The sequence below is a fragment of the Dendroctonus ponderosae genome, unplaced genomic scaffold (genome assembly GCF_020466585.1).
Source record: "Dendroctonus ponderosae isolate FM_Combo_2020 unplaced genomic scaffold, Dpon_F_20191213v2 Dpon_F_20191213_6, whole genome shotgun sequence".
Classification (NCBI taxonomy): Eukaryota; Metazoa; Arthropoda; class Insecta; order Coleoptera; family Curculionidae; genus Dendroctonus; species Dendroctonus ponderosae.
The window spans coordinates 6027530-6052556 of record NW_026018814.1 but is presented as its reverse complement, the minus strand read 5'-3'; the positions used below and the strand labels follow the sequence as shown (position 1 = coordinate 6052556).

Genomic DNA, 25027 nt, shown 5'->3' with positions numbered 1-25027 from the left:
CAGGCATATATTATTCAGCGATTTATTCCAATATTAGCAGAAAATATTAGCGGCTTCATTAAACATTTTTTTTTAGTTTCCGGACTCATCCACAACAAGAAGCCAACTGTTATTTCTAATCGAATTCAGATTTTTAAAGAAATTTGCAGGGTAAATATGTTATTGATGGCATAAGTAGATTTTTAAAGTTGTTCCATGATTTCGAATTTTTCTTTCAGAATCTTCTGGTTTATAGTTTAATCCGTATATATTCGTGTATCGCAGAAAAGCTCGTTGTAACTTTTGAATATTTCCGATATCGAATGAATGTATTTAATAGACTTTCACAACTACATATATGGTTTATTCTGGAACGATAATACTCTTCAGATGATGCCGAACCCTTACAATTGCAACTGAAAGCAGTGGTTAAATCAACTTTAGGTGTTGATGTTGCTATTCTGTTTCTTCTTAAGCTAGTCTTCAAGTAGCTGAGAATATTGCATACGAGATATGCCTATGAATAAGGAGTCTATACGCATAACCAGATAATTGATTCGGATTTTTCAATACCATCTACTAACATAGTGTAGGAGGGCAATTAAATCAAGTGTAGATTAACATTTTTGCTTTCGCTTCAAAAGTTCCCAATTGATAAATTTTAGATGGGAAATATTAAGGAATAAACGTACGAAAGGGAAATTATATTAAGTATATTTATATACATATTTATTATACAGGCTCAGTCATAATTATTTGAATTTGAAATATATTTGGTCGTTAATGCTTGGTACATATTATATTTAATATAATTAGTAACTATGGCAAAGGTTCAAAAATTTTCCAACATTTTTGAGGGTTTCAAAGATGAAACCTCCTTTTACAATTTTATTTCAAACTTCAACTGAGATTTTGTTGGTTCAGTATTATAAAAATTGAATTTTTGATAGCAAACCATTTTTTCATGAATTATTTAGATTTCTACGGGAATCTCAGTAGTGCATGGACTGAAAATAACTTGGGACAGCCTCCACGTGCTTGACCTGACAGCCTTGAATATTTTATTATTTTGGCCAAAACATTAATCACTATTTTGGTGTTAAGTCTGACCACAAGACTTTCCATATGATGTGACCATTACCGCCACTGTATAATACAACAGAAGAGCAAGATTGCTGCATAAATTCTTCGAATTTTGTAAAAGCAAATATAACTGTTGAACACAATGTGGAGACGTTATTAGCTACAACCAATGTTGACGTAGGTCTTCAAACCACTCCATTTTTTCCTTTCTGTTGTTTTCGAATGAGACCGATATGAGGTCCTTTATTTATGAAATAGTACTATTCATAAATTAATCGTGATTTGTGCTGTGAGCATCAGATTCAAATAACGGCAATTTTTATGACTAAAATTTTCTGATGCATTCAAATGTTAAGGAAAGTGTTAAAACGCTTTAATTTTTCAAATTTCTATATTATATTAATAAATTACATGCAATAGAGCAAAAACACTTAAAATAACGGCAGCTACTGACCCCACATATGCAGGTGATCCATTGCAAAAATCGCTTGTACATGTTTTGCAATTGGTCACATTAAAGCCATATTGTGACTGTGTATAGGTCTTATTTTCAGTCACGTATTGGCAAAGTTCAATGTCATTTATGAGCTTAGGTAAGCACAGCCGATATGTTATATCGCTGCCATCTGAAACATTATCAATCAAACTTAGAAACTGTAAATTCATGATAGAACTAGGAAAAAGCTAGCGAAACAACACGAAAAAAGTATATCTTACTGTATTTTGGAATCGCCGTGGGCCCAGACAACGTGACACAAACCGCCTCAGTTGTATTAGCGTAGTGGTAAATCTGCAGGCAATCGGACACGAAGATGTTGGAATCGGAAGAGTTGAAATCACCAGTGCCACAAGTAGAATTAGCAGAACCCACGCAATTGTAACATGCCTGCAGAGTTCCTGAAGTTGTTCCTGAATTGAAAAAATACTTTATGTCTTAAATCTCTAGCCTAAATATCTGGTTCTTGGAAATAATTTTTTAAATGCTGTACTAGCTGTACTTGCGTAACACGGACACAACACATGCTGATATGATCGAACAATGGATTGTCTCAAATGTTATTTGAGAACATTTTAGTCCGCATTCAAAATTGTTTGATCAGAGAATAGCAGCTTATCCGAAATAAAACTGATCAGCCCATTATTACTTACCGACAAAAATCGATGATGACGCAATCAGTACTACTAACCAGTTCATTTTATACACAGCTCTATTCTAATGGTTTTTACTTAATCTCCGCTCCTACAAAAATCAAACAATGTATAGGTTGTTATGACATTTATAGCCATATTTATCTTATTAAGACGAATTTTATTGATAAGATATGTACTATAGATGAACATACTGGTGGGATTATTTTGCTTTTAAATATCACTTTACCGATAAAATAGGGCAAATGATCGGAAAGTCGTTAACATATGGGCAAGCCTTAGTATTGAAAAGCATTTACAAGAAATCAGCTTACACAAAAAATGCCGTTTCCTGATTTGAACGATGCTATTGGCAGTTACTTGAGTCGACGGCCTATCTAGGTGAACAAAAATTAATCTTCAGTCAAGCGATTCGCTGAATACGGTAGGCTACGTCATTACATTTGTTTATAACAGTGTAAGATCCTTACCAATTTTAAGTTCACTGGGGTGACTTTTCCGATATTTCCGCGTCGGGTGGTATGACCAATCGGAGTCACCTTGTTGGAGGCCGTTTGAATTCGCCAACACGTCGTATCTTGCCTTTGCTCGATGGCTAGCAATATTCAATTTGCTTCTGCTCGTTCGTCTTTATAATTCAGCAGCTCTTTTAAGTTTCCTTCGTACGAGGGCCTCTTCTAGTGATCCAAACATCAGATCAGCTGGAAGATTTTATGTCTCTTCTAATAGCTTTGACTGGTGAGCAATCGGTAGCTTCATGCGCGGAGCTACTACAGGCCCACTAACAGAAGGGGTAAAAGACATCCCAATTACGTTAATGATCTGTTACTATTTTGGATAGGTGCTGTTCCATTGTGCAATTGAAACGTTCAAACATACCATCAGATTGGGCGTGTAAAGGAGTAGTTCTTCTTCGTTACGTACATTGCCCAATTTAATCAATTTAATATCAAGAGTCCTCGATGCATTCGGAATATGACAGAATCATGAAGGTCAGCAAGCTTTGATTATATCAACATTTCTTTAGATGCCAACGTGATAAAGGACAGCAGGACACCAATTTTTTCCTTTCTGAAGTAGATCAGTTTTTAAGAAACCGTCCTCGAAATTTCATGATTTAAATATTTCTTTAAAATGCTCGATATTACAATTTTCCTACACCTACTACAATCTGAATGCAATTGCCTGAAGGAAACTTGAAACAACCGATGCAAATGCGTCTCTGTCTCATAAAATGCCATTTTATCGATTCATTTTAAATAATTGTGCATCAGCTGCATTAATTAACTAAATTATTTGACAGATACATTGCTGATAATATCTTCACTTGTGCAACCCGACGTTGTTTGGCGTTGTCTTTGGAAGAACCTCTTCTGTGTGCCATCGGTACGATGTTACTGTTCACATGGAATGGATCACAACATCTTCGAAAGGTATGGTATGCAAACAGCTTTTTGGGAAAGGAGTTGAAATATTTGCTGCCGGCGTAAGCGAATTTGAAATGCGGCAAGAGCTTACGCGCGCATGGTTCTTCGGATCGTTTAGAAGAGCGATTCGCCAAAGGAAACTTCAGTGTGGTTGATAACGCCGCGAAGTTTACAAATGGGATTGATGATATTGAACTCTATAGAGTTTTAAGCTTCTCTCTCGGAAGAGAAATTCTGCGGATCGGATATAGTGAGCTGTGCTTTGAACTTTGAGCGCGAAGCTCTGGATTAATACTTATTCAGTTTTACTGCCGGTGAGTGTGTTTTTGTTGAAAAATGTATATATCTATCTATCAAAAGTATGCTGTTTAAATAAGTGCAAACTTTGATTATCATTTGTCATTCTTATAAATGATTTACCTCATTTTATCCAGCGTGCCGCAAATACATCAAAGTTATCCCATAATTCGAACTCAAAATGTTTTATTATTTGATGTTACTAAAGCAGCTGCAAGCTGGATAATTGAGTTTGATTTCTGTTCCACATCCTTCACGAATGAACGTCCACTATCCATTTTAATTATTATTACTTACCTTAATTCCGAATTTCTGCTTTGTTGAAAGGACTCTTTTCGATCTTCAGAAAAATAACACCCAGTTTTAAATATATTTATATATATAAATTCATCCATACAACTAAAGATAAATATTGAAACCCTCAGACCTACAATCCATGTTTGAAGGAAATTATTAGTTATCCAAATATTTAGGCACTTCTGTAATTGACAAAAATCCAAATAATAAATGTTATTTCCGCTAAAGCACTTTAGATAATAGTGAAGTGACTTGAATAAAATTATACGTATTGGCATTTAACCATTTGATGAAATAAATATTTTTAATAATTAAAATGAGCCCGTCACTTGCAAAATTTAAAACGTTTATTAAAAAGATGCAACATTACAACTTTCGTCTTCTTGATGTGTCATTAGATCAGGGGCGGATTCAGCTTTCAACTYAGGGGGGGGGGGTCATGTAGTAGAAATTCAGTATTGTCTTGTCTATGAACTAAGAAAAATTATCGCTTGGGTTTATTTACGTGTCTTTGTGTTTCTGTTACCTTACCAAAAACTTAGAGCAATTATTAAATAATATTTATAATTGTGTTTAACCAACTGGACTTTATAAATTTCCATCTTTCGGTTAGTTTTGAAATTGTGAACTAAAAATAACTTTCAATGTTTAGCATGAATATGAAGTTGAATATCTAGATATTTTATGTGATTTGGTCCACCTCACTGTCAACTCATCAAATTTGTGTTGTTTCATGCGAGTACTTTTTTATGACAATTTATTTTCAGATGAAACAAACATTAATTGTCAATCGTGATAGCTGAATTGTATGGGTTATGCACGTTTGTGATAGACAAATCCATTGAATAACATTTCCATCAGCAAAAAATCATATGAATATGGATCGCCATTATCATGAATTTTAATTTTCAAACTTTGAAATATTGGGTTATTTACGGGTGACAAGGGTGTATTTTTATAAACTAGAATTTCGCTTCACAATGCATATTGATAATTTAAAAAGTTTTGCAGAATTTTAATGACAAATGACAAAAATGTACAGTTTCTGCAGTTTTGATACAGACATATTTTTCTTAGCTTCCCGTACCACTTAGTAAATTAAATTCATTCTTTTGTTATTGATTAACAAATTATTTTTGAAAGCATTGCCGTTCAGAAGTCAATTATTTAATAAGTTTAATCCATTTAGAAACGTAAAGTAGAACTTCCTTGAATGACCTTACATTTGAAAGGCAATATTGTCAGGTTAGGGCGAGACGCGCACTATCTATTCTCTGTAGCTATTCATAAATTTCAGGGGATTAAATACCTTAACGCCTTTTTATATTTATAGCTTCTATATAACATCGGATTTCTTTGAACTGATATAGAGACCGGCATTTCAGGAAACCTAAAAGATTTATCGTTTGAATCGATGGATTTTGCGCATTAAATGTATTTCGGAAACGTTATCAATTCAACTTTAGCTACTTTCACAACAACCCATAAATAAAAAGAGGAAACTATAATATTAGCTGAAAATACAATAATAATATCGAATTAATAGTAAATGCAAAACATTTTCTACTATTTGGTTTTTCTCCATGGCCTCTAGAATTTGACCAAATCAACATATTTTTAATCGAGGCGGCTCCCGTTACAAAACAAACTTAGATGGATTTTTCTAAACATTAATGTTTATTTTAAATGCTCAGGGTTTTCCGGTTCAAAAATGATTTTTTGCAAATTGCACGAATGTATTTAGATCTGCATTCTTCAGTTGCAGGATTTGGTCGACATCATGACCATGGATGGGAAATATCACCTTCCTCCAGACACTGTGGTTCCATGCTAGACCAACCAACAAACACAATATTCAATTGAAGTTTAGTGTAATATGTACCAACTGGATTTTATGTGGCTCTGTCGAAAACATTTTTGAAGATGGAGGACGATTAAGAATGCGTTGTGCTCGAATGATAATGGCATTAAATTGTCGGAACGCTCTCATGTGTGTTGTGCTCTTCATTTATCTTTCGGAAGTAGTCACTGGATCCTTTATTTCAGGTAAAATATAATATGATATTCTCGAGTATAGTTTTAAGCTAGTTTTGAGTAAGAACAGTTTAGGAAAGTTTTCCACATCTGAGAATGTAACTGTAATCATTGCAGACAGTTGCACTTACATATAGGTGTTGTTTCCACGTTAATTACAGAAACTTTATGTTACCTGTGTGTACTCCTTGTGCATAATTTAATGTCTCGTTATTAAAAAGTAAGCACCTTTTTAATTGAGATGCAATTTAAAGAGGCATGAAATATCATAATAAATAAATACAATTATGCTTATTGACAAATGTGTGCGCAGAAATCATTTTCGTTAAGAACCTACATATGTAAATTTTGATATATCATTTAAGTGCATGAATAGCCCATCACTCTTTTTTTATCCACTGGCATCGTCTGTTCTAATTTGCTAAGTTTCCAGTCCAGAAATAATGTGGTGTCACTAAGTCAACTTATTTCAAAAGCATGCGGATAAGCTTCAAAAGTTAAATTACTTAGTCGTTTTCATTCGAAAACAAGTCTTTTGAAAGCAAAAAAATGTGTACACAGAATATGCAGTTAAAGTAGTGGCCATTAATTTGAGGACTTTTTGTACAAAAAATGTGCATTTATTTTTCTGGTTTTATAATACTAGATGATAAATAAAAAGCAATAACAGCTGAGAGAAAACTACCACTATGGCTGTTCAATAAAAAACTGGATTTCCAGTAACATTAATGATGATCTCATGCATGGAAAAAAAATGAACATACTTACTATAAGCACAGCTAAGCCAAAATATTTATATTTTCGTTCAGAAACTTTTCTATCTCTGGAGATTTCATTGTAACGGTATTATATATACGGTAACATAAGAACATTCTAATAAACTTTAAATGTGTTAAATTTAATAATTTGAGGTTGTTAGACTGCCGGTTCAGCGAGTATGTCCTAAATACCGTCTTTATATTATTACGGCAAAGCAGAAAGTAATCCAAGCTCATCTTGTATCAAACAAAATTTTATTTCCCAAATATTTTTTCCTGAATATGAATAAAAAATAATCTCTTACTAAATTTGACATATTTATTCGATACTGTCTCATTCCTCAGAATAGTGAAGACATTAACATTAGAGTGCATTTACACCGATAGCCATTACTGAGTAAAGCTCATGAATTAATATTGCCTTATTAATATTTAAAAATTATTTTATATTTATTATTAATATATAAAAAAAAGTATTAAAAAATCTTTATTTCTTATAGAAAAGGCTATCGACCCAATCGGTCTTTCTGCCCCGCCTTATTAATTATTTGCAGTTTTGCAAAATTAGCGAGAATTCTTTATGTCAGCAATGGCATTTTTAATTTAATTTTGTATGCGAATAGTTAGAAAATGTTCTAGAGCTGGATGTGACATGTAAAGATCTTAACTTTTAATTGGAAAATATTCAGCATTTAAAGAAATCAGAAAAATTCAATTTTTTTTAACTCGGTAATTAAAGTTTACAATGATACTTTGGTTCGCTATTTTTGTTGTCCAAATAACTACCATTGAAAAGCTTTGAAATACATCTAATTTATCCATTAAAGTTCCTTTCAGTCGTCTTAATGGCAAGGGCAGATGTTTCTCTAAAGTTAACGAAATGGGATTAAACCAACGTAAAATAAAGATCCTCTAAAGCATTGGACCTCTAGAAGTTTTAGGTGGCATAAAGTACCTTCCTCTACGAAGTTTCAATGTAGTTAGTAGTTTAGCTTCTCTTTTCCTTGAAAGTAGTATTTAGTTCCTCGAATTGCAATTGTCGAGGAAATACAATATTTTGTAAATACCAAAACTAGGTATATTAATAGAACATAATTGTGTGAATTGAGTTAATGTTAGGAGCGGGGCAAACTAAATACGTTCACCTAGTGTTTAGTTTCTTGTTGTTGCAAATATGAGAATATAATGTGGAAACTAATATGCATATCAAAATAAAGTTCTTAATGCTTTGAGAGACTTGCTTTTCATATAAGTGTTGCATAATGTTTAATCACAATAAGTAAATATCTACTGATGACATTGTCAAATAACAACTTTCGTTGCGAGTGAGGACCAATAAATATAATAGGCATTTTTCAATTTTTTTCAATTTGTTTCAATCGGTACATTCAGTTTTATTGATTTTGAATGTACAGAATGTTACCGTTTTTTTTTATTGCATGACTTTTTGAATAAATACTAGAATACACAAGGCGGGAAAATATATTTCATGGTAAAATCAGTTACTTATTTATTTTATTCTCCCTGTATGAACCAATTACACAAGATTTCATTTTTACAATTACACAAGATTTTATTGTCGTTGATTTTTTCATCAACATAACTGTTACGGATGTGCGGTTATATAAGAAACTCAATAGGTAATACATGTGTTATTAAATTTTCTTTGATGTACCAAATTATCAAGTACATAAACCCTGATATCTAAAGCTTCAACTTCTACGAAAACTTGTCATCGAGTCGCTATATACAACCACGTTGAAAATTAAAAAATCACTCAATGTCAATCTGTACGCAACACGAGAAAAATATTTCTAAATATTTCACGGAATCCATAACTATTGTATTATTCTGCAAGCTGTTCTAACGAAGATGGTAGGAGTTGGGCGAGGGCCTAAAGCCAATCAAAAGTCTGGAATTACTTATGCATCCCAAATATCCAAGTATTGAGACTCTAACATAAATATCAATAGCTTGAATGTGAAAATTAATTCGAAATATTAGAACTATAATGTTTACCATTCGAAAAACTTCATCTTGGAGTTCTTAAACTCACAGTTTCTTAAACTAAAACTGCATGCTAGTAAGTTATGTAAATAAAAGCTTTCAAAGCTTGTCACAAAATTTTGAGAGTGTTCAGTCATATATTTGTTTTAAATTTTCTGCTTGATTTCCATTTGTGTTAATTTATTAAGAGCTGAATTTTCCAACAAAGCAGTCCACTATATGCCAAATCCTCAATTCATGTATATCTAGTTTTAAAGGTTTTAGCAAAATTGCATGTCAATTTGTCTGTTGATGCAATCGGATTTGAAACAGATTAGTGTTTGACAGATAGAAAATTGGTTTTTCGCTGATTTATTTGACTTTCCGTGGGTGCTTTTTAGAAACAAAAATGAAATTGGAGTTGACCTAGAACAATACTGAATGTTATACGTTCGATGTCTGCATCCGACCAATATTGTCTGATAGGCAATTTTCAATAAATTTTACTTACGTTTCAAGTGGTTCTTTGGGAATAGCTATATATCAAGGTAGTATTGAAGCCAATTCTTTTTTTGGCACAGCAAAGGTTTGTGTATAAACTTCACCCAATTTTGCTTACACTCTAACCGCCATAGTCGACTCTCAAAAACAGTTATTTCCGTAATAATTGTTATTTCGAGTTCTTAATGAACCAGAATTCCCAGGCCGTGCACATTTACGGTTCAATTTCCAAATACCATATTTTACAATAATGTGTTGAAGCTCACTCTTTCCAAACTTATCTACTAATAGAGTATATAGTGATAAAATATAAATTAATAAAATATTAGGCATTCAAGTCTGAAATTGGGTAATAAATGCTCTAACAAAATAAGAATCAATACTTCCAATAAAGCTATTTAAAATCTGTCAAGCTTATAAGGAAATATTGCGATTTATAACCGCTTACATAGTAGTGATTGCGACGTTGGCTGTATAAAAATTCCATAAAAATGCGGGACGACATGCCATCAAACTTGATGTTACACGCATTTCGTATCACCAAAAGAGGCGAGAATTCCATAATATATCGGGGGAACAACCTTTTCAATATTTTTTATTCATTTTTCTGTCTTTTCGCCGTAAGTGACTCTGATTTTTGAAATAAACTTAATGGCATTTGCCATCGTTTGTTTCAGCAATAAAAAGGTCGTTCAGTTGCGAAAACCAGAAAAATGTTCTTGTTAAAAAAGTTGGTTTGTGGTAATTTTACATCTGAAAATTGATAATTTAATTTGTTGTTAGTTAGCCACCAGTTAAGTAGAAATGCGTCATTCTTGACAAAATAGGTGATTTAACAACGAATTTTGAAATATTTCAATTGTAAGTAAATTAATCTTGAAGTAAAAATTTAAAATATTCCTCGTATGACGATCACAAAATACGCCAGCAATATCGAATGCTGCTCAAATTCAAATGCATCTTGAAATTTATGTGTTACTCTATTGTAATTTAAAAATATGTGAACCAATAGTATATATAAACAGTTCGAGTTGCTTAAGAGAAGATATTTGATCAACTCAAACAAAACGACAAAAAATATTGCCACATTCGCTTTGATTTAAATTTAATCATAATTGTTTAAAAAATTAAAAGTTTATATTTACAATACTCTTGACTTAGTATATCAGAAAGTCTTCAGGCAATAAACTTGCGGGAGGATTTAGTTTAAGATGTGATCAAATTAGGATATTTTAATGGGTCTTCTTTAGCCCATTACCTGTAAAACGTAATTCTTATAAGCTTCCACCAAATGTTTTTGATAGACAATAGTGGAGTTGTTAATTAATAAAACTAAAAAAATTTAAACATAGACAATTTTTTGTTTTAAGTCAATCTGTAAAAAAATACTAGCAACAGTTTGGATGGGTTTTCCGATAAATTAGCACAGTGACTCAAGGTAGAGTTTGATAAAATAATTCAAAATTGAGGCTTGGTAGAGATGATCAAATTTGTTTCCCAACAATTTCAGTCCATTTCTCGAAAATGAGTTAGCTAAAATAATTGCAAAATTTGTTTAATTCATTTTTGTTTTCCTGTTTTTAGAACTGCATTTCTCAAAATTTTTATGTAAAATTGCAAAGGAAAGCATGAATTCGGAGTATATATTTGGTGAGAAGCATGTCTGCGTTGTTGTTAGCGTATTTGTGGTAGGTTTTAAATTGTGCTGCTCTGGAAACTTAAAGTAGTCCTTAACCATAGACATAACATTGATTGAGTTAAAAAAAAACGTTTTCTTTTGAAAAAGTGAAAGTTGTTGAACCAAGGAAAAGTAGCCGCAATTCATCAACAGTACTAATCAGCAGCTATTAGAAATATTTTCTGAAAGCATCCACTAACATCAAGCATAAAAATAACTTAAATGTTTTACACAGCTTTTCCTTGATATCGATTTTTAATTAATCACCGCTCCAAGTAGTAATTGAAGTAATAATCAGGAAAAGAAGCAAATTTTTACACCTGAAAACTTGTCTTTAATATTAGCACACTCTTATAAAATTGATGAATAGGTTTAATGTGTCGCTTTTAGTCAGAAATATATTCGACTAGTTCGTTAAGGACACACAGTATCGTGCCAAAATCGCCGGTAAGCAATTGGATTATACCCCTATTCCAGAGAAAGGCAAATATCCAAAACCACATATTGTATGCAAATTTAAAAAAATATTTATGAATATAAATACGTTGATTTTAGGAACATTACCAATCCATGAATATTAAAATTACTCCCTTGTATGTGCACGCTCTTTCCACAATAAATAATAAAGCAATATAAATCCCATTACCATGTATAATCCTCTATTCATGATAAAGACCCTTTCAGTTTTCAGGTTTTAAAATTGTTACACCGATAACGCCGATGATAATAAGAGTTTATTATGAAAATAGATGCTGCGTTCTTGCAGCACCGATAATAAAATTATGGGGTTTGCAACACCCTTTTTTAATTGAGGCGTCTGCTTTAATAATACTTGAGTAATAGCCTTGTTTTAAGTTGAAACTTCCCTTGTTCCGTGCGAGGCCTGCAGGAAGAGTCAATTAGGCTGTTGGCACCATGCGCTACAAGGTAAACGTTTTAACCAATGTATACTGCAGTTTTCGATCAATAGTTCTGAAAAGCAGCATAAAATCCGATTGTCTCAGAACATCATCTGATGTTTTAAATCTTATGATGTTTTCACCGACAACCTACAGTTGGGACACATTTATTTTCAAAACGTGTTCACGTTTTACGTTGATTGGGATGGATTTACCTTAATAAACCTGAATAAGCTGATATCTGACAATTTCCATTTTTAATGTAGTTCCGAATGAAAGATTTTAGTAAAACTTCAGTTTATTAACAACTATTTTGGATAGAAAGTCCACAGCTACTATGTACCAAATTTTTAACCCTGCAGGGTTAATATTTTGCAATGTCACATTTATGTGACGTCGCAAAATATATTCTCCTTCAATATTCTGCTATAAATATATTCTGCTGCAATATTCTGCTTCGAACACAGTACTAAAAAAAACATGCAAGCCTAGCTAATGGTATCATGTATAGTGCTTCGATGATGAATTTTTCGATCAGATGCTTGGGATCTTATTGGATCTTATTTGGAAATTGTGTTTGAAGCTTTTTACTATTTTACAATAGCAAATAATACTCTAGAAGTTCTTGGCCAAACATTTTGAATAATTAGAAGAAATTGCCTAGCAGCACCCAGCAAATCCGACCCAGCAATCAGACAACAGCAATTTCGAATCATGCGGTATATTGGCCAACTGATGATGGTTCTCTCAACAAAATCCTTTTCTCGCATCGAAATAAAATCAGATATTTTCAGATGGAAACACTATAAAGCTCCGGGCTTTTCCGATTTTCCGATTTGATCACTTTAACATAGACTAAAGCGACTATTGAGAATAGCAATACTTTTCCACATATTAGATGTAAAAGTGCAATGAGAGCACGGCACAAGCCAAACAGCTGAAAGCTCGTACAAAAATGTATTAGCTGAACTGCCAATTATATTTGTTGGACGCGAAGCTTCATATCCGTTAATTTTAGTAATTTATTTTCGGAAATAACCGAGAACCGGAATTCAAAAATAATTTGCTGCAGTTGCTGCTAATTATGAACCTCATTTCTTTTAAGGGCACTAGATTAAACGCAAACCAGTAAAATCGGATGCTCGACGTTATTTAGAATTGAAAATAAACAATTTTAATATTGAAAAAATAAAATTTAGGTTGAATCTGAATTCGTTTATTTACATTTGCTTTTAATTGGAAGGCGACTTATCACGTTTTTTTATACCTCTTTTGCTTATTTTTCCCATGAATTGCTGACCATTTAAATTTTCTTGCGACTGTTTTCCGACCTCTGCTGAGTAATTGAGTTAATTGGACGAACGCGACGTTAATTATAAAGAGTTGCCAGTAGAAGTAAATGCAACTTAACGAACAAGTAAATGTGCGGATCTGTAGGCTGTGATTGACGTTTTTAAACAATTTTCAAATAAATGTAACGCGTATCTTTTCGTATTAGTTATGTGTCAACTCCATTTTAAATATGTACTTGAATTTTGTGCATTGGCAAATGTGTACTTTGTACAGTTGTTGCAATGATGTATTCTTCTGCGCTCGCGAACGTATTATACACACATCTTGTTCTTCGTAAGTGATAAGATTGCACCGCATGGGTATAAGGATATGATGTGAAAATTTCGTAGGCAATTGTATCGAGCACTACTATTGAACCAGTGCGCAATAGCAAATAATTATAATTTACTCCCATTATTCCCTCGGGATTATTATATATACATTATTATATGGAATCAAACAAGTTTTGTACTGAACAATCGTGGATAAATATATCTATAAATTGCTTTTACCTTAAAAAGTGAAGAAATAACAAGTAAGTAATATTCAGGTGCAAGATAAAATAATTTTATCATGAAATAATTGGAGGACGCATTTGAAATTATATATTAGTATATGCTGTTGGTACTGAGTGCAAGATACTGCTACCACTTCGAGACATATTTAAATCTTCCCAACTTTTGGTGCTTTACAGCATACAGTTTCGACTGGTTAATTAAGACAAAAATACTTTACATAGATACAATATTTCAGTCTTTATAGTATTTAATTAGTTAAAAGACGCTGCAAATTAATGTGTTAATTTGTTAGAGTTTTCATAAGCGACGTTTATTCAATGTTTAGAAATGGACTATAAGATTTTGTTGCTGCAACTGGTCTAATATCAATGACAAAATCATTCGTTAAAAAAGGTTTCTTCTAATTATAAGATTTCATTTATTGCAGACACCTTGGATTTCGACTTGTCCCTCTTCGTCCGACATCGTCGCAGCTACGCTGAGCAGCATAGAAGAAGCAAAGAAGCCATGCTAAGTATTGGCAATGCTGTAAAATCAGCAGCACATGGAGCAAAATCGACAGTATTTATTACTGATAACTGTACAGTAGTTGTGGCTCAAACTGGAGGTACGGCAACCCTGCCGTGTGTTGTTAGAAAGTTTAGCAACGGGGTGGTAAGTCTTTCAAATATTGTTTAAGAGTTAAATAGTCAGTTTTATTTCTGTCTTTTATAACTATCTATTGACCGATCAACCCCAAAAACAGAAAGCAGCATCTATCAATAAATATGTATAGTATTTATGCACTCGCTAAAGCTGAATGTAAAAATATTCCGCAACTTTTATATTTACTAAATTTGTAATGCCATTATGTCAAAAAACATATTTCTAAAAACTGCAAAAGATAAATCCACTCAAGAAAATTGATGGAATATCAATGTTCATATCAAGTAATATTCTCATACATATCAGCAACGTCCCGTCCATTCCATTCTTATCCAGTCCTTCAAGTTATGCGCCCGAATGCCTGCCTGAAATTAAATGGACTGTAAAAATCAATCTACCATTCGAACAAATTGACAGGTGTGGGGTGTCGAATAATATGGAAACGTTCTTGGATTTCAATCAGGTTGTCAGTATACCCAGGAAATAATGTTTTCGTGATCAAAAAATAGCCGTCCTTCGAGTGATAAATGATCCACTGGGCTGTTATTTACATAAGTTGTTTGGATACGTTCTACATATTATTTTATAGAGAGGCTTTCACGTATGCTATTTTCCTGAAATGGAGGCTTGTATTTTCACTGAAGTTTTTCACATAGGGCAATGTGTTTTTGAACATTCTATGTTAGATGTGAAATATGTGTATGCACTAACATTAATAGCTAAGTCAGTAGTATTCCAAGACTAAACCTTCTTTATTTTAGGAAATTTACTTGCTAATCGATTGCCTGCGTTTTGACGTAAAATCCGAGGCATTGAGCTTTATTAATAATCAGAGCCAAAAATACATCAGCAAATCATCTTCCAATCACGAATTGTCATATTACTTTAAAAATGGGTTTCTAAGTGAAAATGATTCAAATCAGATGTACACGTCTTTTGTATATGTAAAACTTCAGGCAAAAAGTACAATTTACCTTTCCGGGCGGTTTCCAAAAAGTAGTCGATTTAGAAGAAGTACATGTTACTGGATAGCTTCAAACGTTGTCAACAAAGCAATTTTTCTTTATTGTATAATTTATTGCGTAACAAATCGCGCATTTGATATCATCCAGCACAATGTCAACATAAAATTAAAAAATCTGATTATAAAAACCGAACACCATGAATACCTATTAGGCATTTACTCAGAAGCGATCTTGGATCGGAGCGCCAATCTGCTTTCACTCCTGACCCCTCGTGTTAAAAATTTCAATGCATCCAAGGTAATTGAAAAATTTAGCTAACAGATCAAAGGTTTCTTGGCACTGCAAGGCATGCTGCTGCATAATTTTATGCAAACAAACCTGATTGCCACCGCAAATTGTCGCCCACTAAATACCGAAGTCGTGCTAATCAAGTTATCAAGATTAAATAATTCTGCATCAGAAAATATATTTGATAAAACCCTACCCAGTTTCGCAAAGAAAATTATTCTGCGAAGTTGAGTATAGTATTAATTAAAACTTCAAAACTTCATACCCTTCAATTAATTACCATGAATACATTTCCATGAAGCCTTTTTCCCAAATTTTGGAGTAATTAGAGAAAATTGGAAGCGAATATTCAGCAACTTACATCTGCCTTAATAAGAGCACTCTCGCATATTAGGAAGGGCTCTTTTAATTTTTGAAATTATGAAATTGATAGCAACGTTAAAACGGTCCTGTTATCGTTAAGTTAAGTACACAGATATATAGTGAATTTTCTGTGGTGGAACCTTAATATAACTTTCTACATGTTATTTTTAACTATATCATTCATTTTCATTCAAATTTCATTAGATTCATTGCCATTATTCAACAACAATCCCAACAATAAATAATTGAATTATTAAAGTTTGCTTCTTCGATCTGAAAAGTTTACCAACATTTGTCTAATAAAATTAAAGTTTCGAAGCGATTCTTTAATGAGAGAAAGACTTTAAATTCCGTGGTTTCCTTCGCTTAAAAGCATTTCATTGTTGGAGGCCTTTTCAGATATTTTACGAGTAAGTGCGAAGTTTAAATGTTGTTTTATAAATTTTTATTTATTATTTGCTAATTTTATAATATTGTATTATTTGATACTTTTATAATATTCTATAATTTGATAATTTTATAATATTGTCTCGGATATATCTGAATAGTGCAATGTCTTTTTTACTAACAATAAATTGAAATTTGACTGATTTGAGTTACTTGCAGCAAATAGCAAAAATTGGCTTTTTACAGAATGAATGTTCAAAAATTTCTTAGAAATATATCGCATATTCTCCATTCCGTTAGGTTCCATTAGAATATTTACCGTCCAAATGGTTTGGAAGATGTCGAAACCATTTATATTTGCACCCAAATTTGATACCAAATAAAATTTACTCTATTAAAATTTGGAAAGCTTTTTTTGCGTTTTAAACGATTTTATTGAATTTAGAGAATCTATTGTTTTTCGCTGCCAAAACCTCGGACGTTTACAGGTATTTTGCGATGAAATAAATTGCATGCAAAATTTCCAGATCTTATCATAGAAATTATTTTCAATTTAAAAAAAAGATAGTCCAATTCTATCCGTTTTAATGTTAGTTTATTCTCGGTTGCGATTTTAATTCTTTGACCGCCTCGATGGCTGGCATGCTCTGTTCTGCACTCTTGGGGATGTACGCCTATCTCTTGAGGAGTAAGTTCCTATCTCTTGATTTTATTCATTTGTATGACATCCCCATGGTGTTATCTCTTACTCTTTTGTGTTTTCCAGTCGCCCTGATGATGACATAATTGTCGAAAGTGCTTGGCTATGTTTACCATTCAAGGGTTAAATTACTCATTTAAGAGTTTCATTTAAGAATTCATTACATAAAAATATTTTTTGATTGGAATTACAGAAACGCAAATGCTTTCATAAATTTTCAATTTCGGAAAATGACAAAATTTAAAAAAAATATAGTACTCGTTTTCGACTATTTTCAATAAAAGTTTTCGCTTGGCTCAAAAATTACCGAAAAATCAACCGTTAAATCTAAAAAGCTACCACGACAACAAACTGTTCACAACACAGTTCAGCTAAAAGTGCTTTGCACAGATGAAAAATTTCACTTTGCCGGTGTAGAAATACCAAGAAAATCATAAGCTCATGAACAAATTTGGTTGTTCTCCATTCCAGCGTATTCAATATCGACTGCCCTGCATTGGTTGCTATTGGATATGTAAGTAGGACATGTGATTTGTACTATGAGCATATAGGAATATGTAATGAAATCGATTACTTGCGAATGGAGGTTTCCGATTTAGCTGATTTTCAATAAGTTTATCGAAACCTGAATCAAAAGCTACATTTTGAGAAATGAGGAATATTTATAGAGGAGTTTAGTGACTCCATAAATAAAACTTTAATAAATAGTCTACGCAAATATTGTGTATAACCAAAGAACTGAACTTAGTTAGTTAAATGTATATTCATTATAAAATACAACATATGACAGAAAAACCCTTTGAACCTTTCACGTACTAAACTTACATTAAATGTTACAACAGCAACATACATTCAATCAAATAGTATGGTATAGATAGTTGTTTTTAAACTCAATTGAAAAACTAAATTTTACAACTCTGAATTCAAGTCAGCTCATGTGTCTATGTATGTAGACTTTTTCTTCATTTGTCGGACGCAAAGCAGCGGTAAGATGGATATTTTTTTGAATTTTTTGTATCCCCAATTTTCAATTACCCTGTAAGACAGAAAAGAACTAACAAAAAGCGACGTTTATTAGCGCGATATCCTGTGTAAACTAAATTATCGTCTCTAGTTGACTTTAAACATGTTCATGTTTTGAATTTTCCATTGTCGGTGAATTTCCTTGCATATTACGATTTTGCTCTAAAACGTATCGAGCGAAAAATTATGTGCTTAAGCATTGATTTGCATTTTTTTTAAATCAATTTGGTGGTCCCGTGTTTGTGCTAATTAGTCTTTGTTTATTTTCAACCGCTTTGGTGTGTAACCTCAATCTCGGAAACAAGGCGATTAAAAAAAAAACGTAAGATCAGGAACCCATTCTTATGATCAGTCATCAATATTAAGCTTCAATTACTCTGCAAATGTATATTTTTTCTGAAAGTGCGATAATACAGTTCCTCTGGATTACCGCAAAATAAATTGAAATGTGAATTGTATAAAATATCACTTGATTTAGAATAACTCAAATAGCAAAATGGCAAAAAGATATAAATTCTCTATAAAAGTCGACATAAACTACAACAAAATTCCATTTTCTATTCATCGTTTCGATATACATTTCAGCTTTAGGTTATCGAAAAAATCACTTACTTAATATCCATTTCATGTTTCTTAACAACAACACTTTAAAGTTTTCAGGCAGTTTAATGGATCGGAAATATTTAACGAGCCCAGAATGCCTTTGGTTCACGGCGGTTTTGGAAATGATATTTTATCGTATCCTATAAAACGGTTTAGTGAGCTGCATTATCTACAATTTCTCATGTTTAAACTGAATTTTTACTTTTTTGGGGCTTGAAAAATTTTCTTCTCATGGTAGATAGGGTGGACAAGAATTTTTTATGTTTTTAGGTAGGTAGGTATTTGAAAGTCTTTCTTTTGTTTTCACTGCAGAAAGTGTACAAAATCCAACTATGGATCCAGATAGGGTGTCAAAATTTAGGTATACTCCGATTACAGGTGTAGACGCGGAGAGTCTTTCTACTTACAAAAGTTAGTAACAAAAATATTATTACTGTTAGACCGCAAACTTTTACAACGCAACATTTAAATAAACATTTAGAAATTTCCTGTTTCAAATAATAATAATTTCGCGTGGTTGTTTCTCGGCTTCATTTAAGATGAGTTTTGGTTTTAAGCAAAATAAGCTTAAGTATTTTGGAAGTGATTAGAATAAATGTATTTTTTGAAACTTCCTTCATTTATTTCATTACATTGAATTTAATTTAAAACATTTTAAATAGTTAAATTTTTGCCACGCTGAGAGAACTTTTAATGCTTTTTTTGAATTTGATTATTATGCTTTTTGGCAATAATACAAATAATTTTATTTCGACGTTGTTAATAAGGGTTTGTCAGTTTTTCCAGCTGGTGGTTTTAAACCTTCTACTCACTTAACTATAAAGTGTGGTGCAAAAGTTTAGTTTGAAATTGTATCCACCAGGTACCAAATTACGCCCGATCTGTGACTAGAGTATTGTTATCAAATGTCTGGTTTTTCTGAAATTCTTAATTTTTTGTCTAATAATACTATGAGCTTAACGCGATTTTCAAATTCCCAGGGGAATTCTGAATACTGCGTGCTTAAGTAGCATTTCTTTCTAACATTTAAATCTATAAAATGATTTGAAGACCCAAATCATTGCTGAACGATTTTAAATTTTTTTTATAGATAAATTAAGATTTTATTTTGATGTTCTTTTAACAAAGCGAACTGATATATCAGATATGACAACAGGTAAGCTGTCGACCACAGATATATGAAGGTAAAATTAATTAAAATGTTTATTTTGTGCCTCCGCTTTGTGAAAAATTTTCCTTCTAACTGCTCAGAAATTTATATAAATCGACTGGGTGGATTCCGAGATATTTTCTTTATTCTATACTTTAGTACGGCACTGTATACCTATTACATTTAAGTAATTTTTTTATTTGCTTTAAAATATAATAAAAGGGACATGTTTTGATTTTTGCAGGTATCATGGATACGGAAACAAGATTATCACCTGCTCACAGTAGGGGTTGCCACTTATAATACTGACGACAGATTTATGGTAGAGCACGTGCGTCACTTACAGAACTGGGGTCTTTTGATCAAGCATGTGCAGCCCTCTGATGCTGGACTTTATGAGTGCCAAGTATCTACACATCCTCCAACAAGCATCATAGTTGAGCTTAAAGTTACAAGTAGGTGCTTGTCAATTACTATTTTTAAATTTTGCAAGTTAAATAGTTTGAGAAAAACACATTACTTAATGTGCCCAAATAGCTATATTCTCAAAATACGTTTTAATATCGTCAGCGTTTAACCGTCATTTAGGATACGAAATCGAATACAATGAAGCAAGTGCTTTCTATGTGTACATTAAGGATCATCTAGCATTTAAACACTTTCAAGCTAATTTTTATCGACCACTTTAACAAATCCTCTGAATCGGTTAGGAAAAACTTCTGTATATAGGGTGATTCAAAACTGGCGTCATTCCTTTTAAGGGGTTATAGGGGTTCACTTGGAGAGTAGGAGAAAAATATTGCAGTAATTTTTTCCCAAATTTCCAGCAGAAATTAACGGCATTATTTTTAACTACTTTATAGGTATTTACGTAATGTTAATGAGGCAAATTACCTATTCATTATAAAACGCCTTGTCAACCATTCGTAGCTGATTTGATTCCAATTATCAATCAAACTGTTAAATCTCTGAAAATCGCTCTTAAAATAAAAAACATTCATTGCCAACAACACCGCAAATTGTGTTGATTTATCAACCCACAGATTGATTAATGGAAAATAAATGTGTCAAATCAACAAGACCGCAAATTGGTTTTATTGGTCAGTCAGTTTTCAGTTGCAGATAATCTAATTAAACCAGAGAGCAGCATAGACCACAATTAATTTTGCTGCTTTAAAAAATTAAAATTTTCGAGCAAATTAAATATTTGGTTACCGATGTTATTTATTAAAGCAGTCAAAATAGACAAAGAGTTTTTTGTGTGGATTAGTTGTGTTCGACTTTTAATTGATGTAATTTGTTCAGAAACAGATCACATCAATTAAAGATCATTACATTATGAATAAGGGTAACGAAAGATTTTGTTAAACATTCGTTAAAGTCAAATTATATCAGGACATATCATTTATTGTAACCGTTATAACCTTGTATGGCATTTTATCTCACATAGAAAAAAACACTACTGGTGATTGGTGCTTTTGAAATATTAATGTATAGCTATAAGAGAATGTATCAAATGTAAGTAGAGCCTATTTATTTATTGAATTGTTTAAATTTACTGCTTTGTTTTACAAAATTTTCAAAAACATACACTTTTTCACTTAATGGCACTTCACCGCGCTTCATTCAGGGGTCTAAAAGGACAAACCTGGAAAGTCTGGATTGGCGGGAGACTGTTCTAGGGATTTATACCACTTTTGTCTAATATCCTATCATAATCCTCAACAAAGAGTCGGGTGTGATAGATGCAATAAGAAAAGAAAATTAAGACCTTCCTTGAAAATGTTGCCGATTTTTGCTGTAAATTAGTAATCTAAATTATGATTGCTAGTTTGATTCCCTACATCGATACTGGAGTGTAAAGGTGGACTTTCCTATGAGTAATAGATCTGTATGTCCTAGTTCAGTTTTTTTCAGAAACCTTCATTTAGTTTTCAATAATATCATCTATCATATACTCTTTCAAGTAACTTCCTTCCGAACACAAAGGATTTCATCATCATAGACCATGCCATTATACTTTATGTGACATTATACAACATGTTAATGCATCGATTAACAAAATTAAATAATTTTCGCTTGCACGTTCCACATATTTAACGTCGTTATTTTCCGTCAGTATTATCCCGATGTGCATATTTCAGTGATCATGCAGGTCGTTCATGCAAATACCGTTGTTATAACAAATTAATAGGCAGGGAAAATGTTGCTCTGAACATCCGAATCTGAATTGCGCCATAAAAAAGCGATTTTCACTCTTAATATAAAAAAGAATAATTATTTGCATGTAATAGTACGAACTGGTCATGTGCTTTTGCGGCCACGGGAATGAATATTTAAATGTGAAATAAATATGTATGGAGGTTTAGTGTTCTAAAAGTTTAAAGTTTGTTTGAAATAATTGACGAATGTTCTATCTATGTTGGCTGGTCACGCCTAGTGAAATAAAGCTTTGAAACGGTATGTTAATAAAATATCTGGCACTTTGGTTGCATATCTAATGTGATGCTCTGGGCGAAATGTTCTGAATAATAGATTCATAGTGATCTGATATTTTCAGTATCTCTGCACATACTGCAAGTTTATACACTCATTATAGGATGTAGGTTGGACAGTAATGGTTTCCACTATTAAAAGGGTGCATTTTAGAATCCGACAAAGGCGAATATGCAAAATTTTTGTATTTACTTTTCTAAATTTCGTTTTAATGGAAGAACCAATAATATGGCGATTATTAGTTTGATTATGGAATACGCAAGTTCAATATTAAAGCAATGTTAGTCATAAACTATACCAGAAAATCTGGTTATGGATTACTAAAAATTATAATTAAGATTAATTTTCAGTTTCCTGAGTAATGGGCCAGATGGGTGGTGAATTACTTGGTTAGGGTCGTAGGAAAATAACAAAACCACATTTAGGTTTAACCACAATTTTGTCAGCAAAAATAGTACTGAACCAGAACAAATGATACGAAGACGAGTTAGGTGCCCATTTCTCCTCAACATATTCTCGGTCTACCGTGCCTTGCCTTTAATTTTGTAAATCTACTTACGTACATAATATCACACTTGCATTCATTTAAATGAGCACCACCATCGGATTTACCGAKAAAACGTAATATAAAACTACTTTGTATTTTCTACGGTAATTTTGCAAATTCGCAAGCTAGGCAAATATGTGGAGAARAGAGCCACATGTTCAGCACTCCAAAGATTACTGCCAAACTGCGAGTTTATCTCGRTTTTRCCAAGAAWGTGAATKTTGTGCTTTYCAATTAWWTWTTTTWAYTTAMTTTTTACTTGCATATAAATTGTAGKAAGCAACTGTTTTTACCATAASTTSTTATTACGATTTTGTCTGTTCTTGAACAACTTCSTARTATATTCAATTTGGTGGACACGGCTGAGACACCACACCGGTTTCATTTTMTTTTTCTCAACACGCGTAAACATGTTACTACAGAAATTGCTCTTAAATTTTAAGTAATTAGTAATAATATTCACCCTCATTTAATTTTAATAAATTTWGAATTAGSCAAGTCACATCTAGCTCAGTTATTTGAGAGCATGCTCTATACACATGTTGAAAATTAATATATTTCKTCCGCAAATACATCGAGGGACTAKGTGGCAAGCAATAACTTATAAGATAAAAATATTATTCTTGGTCTTATTCGAGCGAAACAGCCCTAACCAAAATTAATATTTTGATATGAAACAAATGGATTATATTTCCAAACAATGTCTATCGTTAAAATAAATGTTTATTTTGCAACTGTTTTAATGCGGAAAGTAAGCTCAATTTCTAGAAGAAAATTCAAAATTTATTATTACGGGAGTATATACTATGAAATGTACTCTGATTTAAAGAAGATTCACTTTAAGTTTGCTTTTGTATGTTATGTTAGGTACGTCATTATACATAACTTTTAATTATGATGGAATCGAAAATCCATTCCAAATCAATTCAAACACGGTTCGTAGTTGCACGGTCGCATTCAGGCTGCTCTGCTTTACGAATCCTGCACTAGCGAATCCAAAATTCCGTACGCTTAATGAATTTCTCTGGAATGTTTAATATTGAAGTGATTTCCGCAGTTTGGCTTATAACCTGCCATAGTTCTGGCGTACGATTTAAAATGAAAGGAAGCGTAAAATGCGTTTACGGGACGCATTGAGACTCACAAACCAGTATTTTTATCTTTTTTTAAAGAACAGCTGATTTTTAATGCGGAACTAAGATGTTTAATACAGAAATAGATGTATGTATATGGACAAATATCGCTAAAAATTGATGCAAAAGTGTTTGGTGGACTCTTACTTACTTATATGTTGGTGGTTTGCTTGGAAATACATGTTTCGCTTATTGAAGCCAAAAATTATTTACCCGAAATTTGCTCGTGTAATAATAACAGCTCGTTTGTCGAGCGTAATAATATGATTTTTTCATTATTAAAAGGGAATATATTCCAGTGGCAATTATTGTTTTTAGTTTATATTTCCCAATAAACTGACGAATTTCAAATTAATTTACATTACCTTATAATCATTTTACGAAATATTTATATTCCATATCAGGTTTTGAAACTAACTATGAGTTATATTTATATGCTAATGAATTGCTGATATGTAGATAAAACAGGTGCTAATGGAGAAAATTCATTTCAAATTATCACGTATCAATGACCCTTCCATTATGAAAGGAAATTTCACAGTAAAATAAATGGGTGCTTGTATTTATCATACTTTTCACTAAACATAATGTTTCGAAAATATACAAAAACACTCAATAACGGCATTGAATTCGAGATTGGACATTGATTGACATTAATATAGCCTATTTACTATCCAATTTTTGAGTAGCTGTATGCTTCTACATAGAAAAGTATAAAGCGTGGAAAACTCATCTGTATCCAATTTGCCTTCATTTGCATCTCAACATACATTATGCGTTTACAATATA

The 25027-nt window shown here is 32.2% G+C and overlaps 2 protein-coding genes across 2 annotated transcripts; one reads left to right on the top strand and one right to left on the bottom strand.

Annotated features, from left to right (window-relative positions):
- Positions 1-1439: 1439 nt before the first annotated feature.
- Positions 1440-2333, bottom strand: LOC109540547. Its single transcript, XM_019908976.2, has 3 exons — positions 2212-2333; positions 1780-1971; positions 1440-1688 (listed from the first exon to the last, which is right to left on the bottom strand). The coding sequence occupies exons 1-3, from the start codon at positions 2255-2257 to the stop codon at positions 1462-1464; spliced, it is 465 nt and encodes a 154-aa protein (XP_019764535.2). The 5' UTR covers positions 2258-2333; the 3' UTR covers positions 1440-1461.
- A 1174-nt stretch (positions 2334-3507) lies between these two features.
- Positions 3508-21924, top strand: LOC109540546. The gene is made up of 5 exons (XM_048667264.1): positions 3508-3952; positions 5992-6278; positions 14366-14592; positions 20307-20521; positions 21894-21924. Exons 2-5 carry the CDS (start codon positions 6023-6025, stop codon positions 21922-21924), a joined length of 729 nt encoding a protein of 242 aa, XP_048523221.1. The 5' UTR covers positions 3508-3952; positions 5992-6022.
- Positions 21925-25027: the final 3103 nt, after the last annotated feature.